Genomic DNA, 8637 nt, shown 5'->3' on the forward strand with positions numbered 1-8637 from the left:
ATGCTTCTGTAACTGCCAAGTTTCTCCTGCAGGGGGATGATGGGGTGTTATGTCTTGTAGCCTTGCCTAATTAGATTTCCCGTGTGAACTCAACTTGTGTTTATGAATTGTGCTGTTGTGGTTCTCAGGCTACTTCGCGCCTTTTCTAATCAGCACCCTTACGAGGGAAATGTACCCATTGGGTTAACCAAGTTTGAAATTCCTATATTACGTTGCCCCTGTGTATTGTCGTTATTCTAAACAATCTCTGTATGTTCATGATCAACCATGCTTTGGAAATAAATCTTACTTCTCTGGAACGTGGGTTTGTTATCCTGACTTGGGATCTGACACTACCGGACTCCTGAGAACCCATGAGCCGGAAATGGGAAACGGTAGAAGCTACCTGCAGGTGGGTAAACTGAATGCAAAAAGGGTAATCTATGCAGCCATATGGTCATGTCAACATAGCAACTTATTGTGTCAAAGCAGTTGAGAAAGGAACGGATTCATAGATTTACTTTTGCCACTGGAACAGTTCAGGGAGCCCAGTTTTAGCTGAAGCAAACCCTGGATGCTGGAAAAGCTCTGAAGCAGCAGAGAAAAATAGATGCAGTTTTGCACCTTTCAAGAAGTCCCCTAACAAAATTTAGCCTGCTAAAGGGGATATTTATTCAGCAACTGGTCATGCTATGGCAAAAAATTGTCAACATGGTTCCAAACTATGTGTACAACAAATTTAGTCATTTATTTATGTACAACAAATTCAGATAGGCTGTTTCAGGACAGATTAAAAATAAAGTCGTTTTATGTACCTTTCATTTGATGACAGGACATGTCTATCTGTTGTTGTCAGCTGTATCCAAGGAAACGTAGAAAATTTCAAACACTTCACTCCATGCTTCACTAGAAAAAGAAAAACCACTTTCGATGTGCATCATTACGGACAATATAGAGAAAATGAACATTCATTCAATGCTTCCGAAAGATGACAGGTACACTGGTGATCAGATTTCAACCTGCCATAAAGTTTTTTTTACTAGTTAACATCCAGAAATCAATAATAATGACACCGCTTGATTTCCAAGTAGGCTTACATATGAACTTGATTTTCTGAACAGGGGGAAAAAAAGATACTGAAAATGTAACATATGAGTAGGTTTCCTAAGACGCCAAATGAGCAGCATAAGAAATGTTAATTTAAATCCTGTTGTGAAATAAAATTTGTCATTAAATTTTCACAGCCAGTGCATACATGGGATAATTTGACAACAATGTAACAAAGTGCTTCCCTTTTATTGGTTTATCACAGTTTTGATACTGTACTGATATTCAGCCTTTACCTCCTCTTCTTTCTGTTAGCCCCTCGTGCTTCCCTTTTATTGGATAGGGGTTTGCTGATATTCAGACTTTACCTCCTCTTCTTTCTGTTAGCCCCTTTTGACCCCATTTCCTCATGCCTACTCATCAAAGCTGCTCCACCTACCCTTCCTTCTCTTATTCTTTCTCAGCTGCCTATCCTTCACCCACCTTTCAGCCACTTCACTCCTAAGCCCCCTGCTCTTACCTTAGCTGCACTCCTTCCCATTGTCTTTTTGAGTCATCAGCCAGCCTTATCATGCTACATTTATCCCCTACAACTGTGTAACATTTTAACCCCAGACATTTTAACCTGCCCTGGTCTAGTGTTCTTGTACATGTATTGTGTGCTTGCATGCACATCAGCATGTTTGCTCTTTGTTGTGCCAATACCCCTGGTTAAAATCCAGCTTCCCACATTACCAGTGCCTTGGGGAATCCTGGTAAAGGCTGCCTCTGAGCAACTACAAAGGGCAGAGCTTTCCAATTACTTCTGCCTGTCCCAAGTGCATACATATGAATGTGAGTTCTAAGGCATCTTGGGTAGGAGTCTGCTTTCTTAAACCGGAAAAGACTTTATCACTACAGATTTAAGCTTGAGCACAGACACAGCAAACAGCTATCAAGCCCTAGTGGTTACAGATCTAAGGGGGGAAAACATATGTCTAAGCTAAGTTACAATGCAGAACAAGTACCTCTGAGAACCCCAACTGGCTGTCATGGAATAAATGCACCTCAGGACCACCCTACTGCTCCCAGCAGAGGAATGTAGCTCCCAGCATTTAATCACAGCATTTGAACAAAGAACTAAAAGATTATTCACCTTTTAAATCTTACTGCCTTTGTTGGCAGGAACATCTCCCAACTCAGATTTAGGGGACTTGCCCCACTTGAGAATACACAGCCCCATCTCCCTCCAATCATGCTGGATCTCACCTGTAACACATCTCCATACCCATATCACGTTTTATAACAGCTATCCCTCCTGTCTCTCTAACAGATGTGCAAATAGCTATCTTCTGGTAGAAACCCATCTCCTGCTCTCCCTGACATTTTGGTGCATTTTATTGCTGTCTACCATTAGGGGCTGCGGTGGCTCAAGTGGTTAAGATGCTGAACTGCAGACCGGAAGGTCGGTAGTTCGGCAGTTCAAGACCCGAGTGCTGCGTGATGGAGTGAGTTCCCGTCTCTGGTCCCAGCTCTTGCCAACCTAGCAGTTCGAAAGCAAGAAACAGCAAATAGATAAATAGGTACCACTTTGGTGGGAAGGTAACAGCGTTCCGTGTGCCTCGGTATCTAGTCATGCCGGCCACATGACCACGGAAATGTTTTTTTACAGTGCTGGCTCTTCGGCTTGGAAACGGAGATGAGCACCGCAACCCTAGAGTCACATTGGACTGGCTTTACCCTTTACCCTTTACCATTAGAAAATTAACCTTTACCCTTTACCATTAGAAAATAAATGGCTGTCAGGGGAATCTCAGGAATTCCCCTCTGCAATGGGGCAAACCTTATATCTCTGAACCACAACCAGACAACCAATAACTTTCCGATTCATCACCTAAATAATAATTGATATTTGTGATCCTAAAAACTAATAAACATTCCATCTCGTCCATCCAGCTCAGCCAATGAATGTTAAAGCTTTCACTACCACAAGCGCAATGCAATACAATACAAGGAGATCGAAACACTGGTACTTACTTGAAGGTTTCTTCTCTTCAATGGGGCAAAGTCATCCAAGCTGGTTAGGTCATGCTTCTGCTCGCTCAGGTAGGGCTATGCAAATTTTGTGTGGACCCCTATTAGAGAGATTGGAGGCTGACCCTCCAGTCGTGTCCAAGCCCTGCTGGATATGTTCTCCTTACTTTCCTTGCTGTGATTGAATTCCTTGATGCTCTTTTTCTCTCTTTTCTTTCCCCCCCTTTTTTTGGGGGGAAAGGATGGGAAGTGGGTGACTCTTTTTGTAGCAGGAACTCCTTTGCATATTAGGCGGCACACCCCTAATGTAGCCAATCCTCCAAGAACTTACAGTAGCCCCTGTAAGAAGAGCTCTGTAAACTCTTGGAGGATTGGCTACATGAGGGGTGTGTCGCCTAATATGCAAAGGAGTTCCTGCTACAAAAAGAGCCCTGACACCCACTGAAGAGAAGAGACCTTCAGGTAAATGCCAATGTTTCATTCCCTCTCAGTGGGGAAAGTCATCCAATCTGGTTAGCTTTACCCAGCTGGACTTCTGGGTGGGGTCCTTCCACAATCTAAGGTTCCACCACTTGCTGAAGGACCCTCCTGCCAAAGGCTGCTTCTGCTGAGGCTGTCTGGTCAATCCTATAATGTTTAACAAAGGTTGAAAAGGATGCCCACGTGGTTGCACTTGTGGAGAAAGATCAGTGGCCACCGTGGCTCTAGTTGACTGTGCGGTAATCCTGCTGGGCAGTGACAAGCCCTGTGTCTTGTATGCTTTGAATATGCACTGCTTCACCCAGAAGGAAGGGGTGTTGAAAGACCTTAGTTAGATTGAGGTGACGAAAGAGGAGGTCCTACGACTGATGGACAAATTAAAAACTGATAAATCACCAGGCCCGGAACGCAGATGTGAACTTGCCAGGATCTCCTGACAAAAATATGCAGTCTATCATTAAAATCCACCTCCGTTCCTGAGGACTGGAAGGTAACTAATGTAACCCCCACCTTTAGAAAAGCTTCCAGAGGAGATCCAAGAAATTACAGGCTGGTCAGTCTAACGTTGATACCAAGTAGTTGATGGAATCCTTTATTAAAGACAGAATCATTGATGAACAAAAGCTACTGAGGAAGAATCAGCATGGATTCTGTAAGCTTGTCCCCATGCTGCCCCATGGTCCTGGCCAGGTAAGATTGGGTGTTGGTCTGGCCGTGTTTCTTCAGGCCCCATCTGCGGGGGAGGGTATCTTACCAGGAGGGCCCTCTGGCCCAACTTCGGTCACAGGGCTCTGCCGCATGCTGTGAGGTCGTGCCAAGATTTGAGGCTGTTGGGCTGAACAGGGTGGCCCATTTTGGCACGCTCATTCCCTCCCTGCTCAGTGTGAGTAGGAGGCTGTAACCCAAAGCTTCAGGTTGTTCTCCTTGGGCCTTGCTGCTTCCAGAGAGATCTGTGAGGCCACCTCTCCGTCACCCGAAGCTTCCAGCTGGGGGGGGGGCTCTCCCTGGCTTCCTTCTTCTTCCTGGCTGTGGTGATTGAATTTTTTGGCTTCTGCCACTGCGGAAGCTCCTCCGCCTGGATCCTGGTCCAGTTCCATTGTGCTTCAGCACCTACAGGCTGAGGCGTTCCAGGTAAAACCTGGGGGGGGGGAGTTTTTTAGGATTTCTGAAGTCTGTTGTGGAGCAGAGCTCAAGCCTCCTACCTGAGCAGTAGAGCTATTCAAACTTGAGGGTAAGCCTACGATCTCTCCAGTGGAGTCCACACAAAATTTGTATAGCCCTACCTGAACAAACAGAAGCCTGACCTACACAGCCTGAATGACTTCCTTCAGTGAAGAAGAATTATCTTTCCAGCAAGAAATACCAAAGATTTCAGTCAATTCATTAATGCCCTGAAATCCGCTTTTTTATTCTACACAGATTTTCAGCAAGTAATAAATGTGTCACTTGTCAGTCTTGCTCAATAACACAGATATTTGTAATTTGAAATTTTATAATATTGTATTTATTGTATTTTAAACTGTTGTACACCGCCTTGAGCCTGCCTGTGCAGGCAAGGCGGGATATAAATCGAAATAAATAAATAATGCATAAATAAATAAATATAGTTGCAAAAATTCTGTGACTCATATACTGACTTATAGAACAAGTATTACTATTACCTACCAGAACATTGTTTTGGAGGTGTTTCTCGTAAATCACTTCTTCCTTCGTGAAAATACCCAGCATGAGACTCTTGGGAAAATACTTAAGAATTAAAAAGAGAGAGTAAGCACACCACCCCCTGTATTTGGCACAAAGTGGCTAGTTTAGATCTAAACAGCCAAGTGTAGACTGCTGCTATACTAGTAAGCCTAGAGGACCCTCCAATGTGTACATTCCTTTCTCCCTCCCCTGCAGCAGTTAGGCTTTCCCCACACCATCAATTAGCTGCTTCTGATTATTCCTTTAACTTTTTCTCAAAATATATTGTAGAAGTGGGGGGCCTGCATGTGAGAATATAATTCCCCTTACACACACACACACTATTTCCACCATCCTTTCTCCTGCTTCCTTCCGTCCTTCCCACCCACCAGCCACCCACCTTTATTTGTTCCCCTGTCTCCAGCTTTCCCTCCCCTCCCCTGGCAGCCTGTACCCAGGAAAACTGGAGTCCAGAAGTACACCACTGCACACGTGGGCCACCGGCCACCCTCCATCTTCAGCTATATTTACTATTTACTTCATCTACACCATGCTTTTGTCCACAATGGAGACAAAAACCATTTTATTCTCACAACAACCCTGTGGGTAAGAGTAGGGTGAGAATGTGTTGTCTAGCCCAAAGTCACTCAGCACACTCCCACATCAGAGTGGTGATGCGAATCTGGGTCTCCCAGATTCTAGTCTGAAACTCTTAACCGTTACACTACACTATGGGGTGGCTCCTGTTCAATAGTAGAAAGCAGATGGGCCTGGGTGAGTCATGCACATTGGGAGGTAAAAAGTTGCCCAGTGTTTGCAGGTGAGCCTGGTCCTTCCTCAAACCCATGGAAAGGGCCCTGGCCTCTCTCCCTGCCTTTTCTTGAGAGAAAACAAGGCTTAATAGCTGGGCATACTGTTGCTTAGCAACACCCACTGAGGGTATTAATTTCTTAAAGCTGCAGGCACCTCTTATATTAATTGTGGGAGTTAACATCCCATTGTGTGTTTTTTTTAGATTTCAGATTTAGATTTTAGATTTAGATTTTTTTAGATTTCTGCAAATGTGGGACTTTTTTAGGTTTGTAGAAAGGGCTCTCTTGTTTGTCCCCAACTCCAGTCTCCAGTTTTAAATATCCATACATTTGGTTATGTCGAGAACTGAATATATTGATGCTGCTTTTTTGTATCACTGTTATTGTTTTAACTTTTGGTTGTAAACAACCTCCACAATATTTTGAAAGAGTGAGAGGATTAAAACAATATACAACCAGTAAGCCTGATTTTGTCAGACAATTTCTATTTAACGTGGGCTACAAAAAAATTTCACATACGAGCAGGTGTTAAAAATATGAACAGTTTTAAAAGCTGCCATATCTGGCTTGATTAAACTGTGCAGTTTCCTATGCAACAATTTACCAGGAGTAGCCATCTGGTGCAAAGTCTGATCTTGATCCGCCATTGCCTGGTAATCAGAACAGACATCAGAAGGGAGCTGGAACAGTCCATCCAGAATCCCATCAATCACAGTCTGTAGATCTGGGTCCACACTTCGACGAAGTTGGGAGAAGAACTCCACTGCCCCAATCCCAACCAACTGCTGCACAGCAGATGGGTGCTAAATTGGAAACACAATACAGACTTGAAATTAGTCTTGATTTGAATAGATCAGAGCTTTTAGAACAAGAAAAAAAACATTCATCCTTATAAATAGTGTCATTTGCTACTGCAGATTCCAAGTTGTTGTTTGTTTTTTAAAATTTAGGAGGACTTATCTTGATATACTTGAAGATGAAGTATCCTGCAAACGCACAGGGACCCATCCCCAAGATAAAAGCAATGTAACCTTCTAGTTATTTCGCTGTCTGGGTTCCAAAGTATATTGGCCAAAGTACGATCAAAGCTGTGCAGAACATATCTAGCCACAAGACTTAAAAGGGCCCCATCTCTCCGCCCTTGATTACCCTCAGCTCAGCCCACCCCACAGGTCAGGCTGATGTGGTGGCTCGGGCTACTATTCCTCTCCTCCCAAGCAAAATGACAGGGAGAAGTATCCCTGTGACATTTTCCATGCCCCCCATCTCATTGCTTTTCCTACACCCCCTCCCCATTGTTACATCCACTCTCCCCAACTGTCTGTCTTCATCCCCAGAGATCTGAGGGGAACGTTGCCAGTGGCCCTTATCCTTCACTTTCCTCTGTTTTCCTCTAACAAACTTGAATGGAGAATTTCACTTCCTCTCCTAACTCCAGCCCAACTGTGCTTGTCTGCTATTCAGCACTTTGTTCCCTGTTTCCCTCCTCTGTGCAGCACTGCAAGATGTATTGGGGGAGCTTCTGTCCTCCCACTCTTTTCTGCAGTACCACCTCTGCTTATCTGCTGAAGCAGAAGTTCCTCGTTCTTCCAGCATCTCCCACATGCAAGGAGGAGGATGCATGCCATGGGACCAGGAAAGGAGAGTTGTCTGCAGGAATAATTCCCCTCCACTTCATTTTTTTAAAGTTTTCATATTTTTCTGCAAATATGAGGGAGGTTCCCCAAGTTTAAAGAAAAATACCTTCTCTCTACACTACTCCATCTGCGGATTTAAGTATCTGCAGATGGGCTCATGTTGAAAATTAGATATATTGATTTTTTAAAGGTAGGCTGGGATGTTAAGATGTTTGCTATCTTTAATTATACTCAAAAACAAGTACCACCACAGAAATCCATACCTTTACTAAGATGCTCACTAAATTAAGTACTTCTTCCTTCATTGGTACTACAGGAAAGTTGAACCATTCCAGAAGACTCAGAAATAGCAGCTTTTCTTGAACCAAATCAACATAAGTAATCAAATTATGATCTAATTTACATAAAATACTCTTAAGAGCTCGTTCCCGAATCTCAGCCAGCTGATGTCCTGTTCAAAAAGCAAAATAAAAATGGAAGACATTTTAAATTAATGTGTTGGTTTATGGAGGTCTCTATATTTTCATAAACACAGGAAATTCAGCACTGAAAGAAAATTCCTAGGGATACGTGTAATTAATCTACCATCTATTCAAGCTTCAATGTGGGGTAGTGATACTCTTTGGTTCAGGATGGTCTGGTACTCCCATCTCTTTAAGGACTTGCCACAGTTTGTTGTGATCCACACAATCAAAGTTTCTCAGGAGACGGAGACTTCTGGTTTTATGGCGCTGCGGCATAGTCAGGTCTCGGACGAGCTCCGAGCCGACCGGCTCCCCACGTCTTTTTGGGGCTCTTCTGTTTCGGCAGTTGGGCACCGCTTCCACTCCTGGAGGAAGAGGAAGTTGTAGGGGGCTCGCCGCCCCCCCCCCCGCTGATAGCAAATCGCGGGGGGTGATGCCGGTTGCCCCGAAGCAGAAGGCGAGGAGGAGGAACGCGGAAACGCGCTCACAGCGGCGACCGAACCACTTTTAAAACCTTTTTTT

The 8637-nt window shown here is 44.1% G+C and overlaps 1 protein-coding gene across 1 annotated transcript in view; it reads right to left on the minus strand.

The window, feature by feature from the left end:
• RTTN (rotatin) overlaps nt 1-8637 on the minus strand; it is a 143398-nt gene that overhangs the window by 132518 nt on the left and 2243 nt on the right. Inside the window, 3 exon segments of the mRNA XM_015407629.1 lie at nt 795-885; nt 6619-6817; nt 7915-8102. Coding sequence (XP_015263115.1) covers nt 795-885; nt 6619-6817; nt 7915-8102 — 478 coding nt within the window.

The sequence above is a fragment of the Gekko japonicus genome, unplaced genomic scaffold, assembly GCF_001447785.1.
Source record: "Gekko japonicus isolate JY-2015 unplaced genomic scaffold, Gekko_japonicus_V1.1 scaffold1379, whole genome shotgun sequence".
In the NCBI taxonomy this organism is placed as follows: Eukaryota; Metazoa; Chordata; class Lepidosauria; order Squamata; family Gekkonidae; genus Gekko; species Gekko japonicus.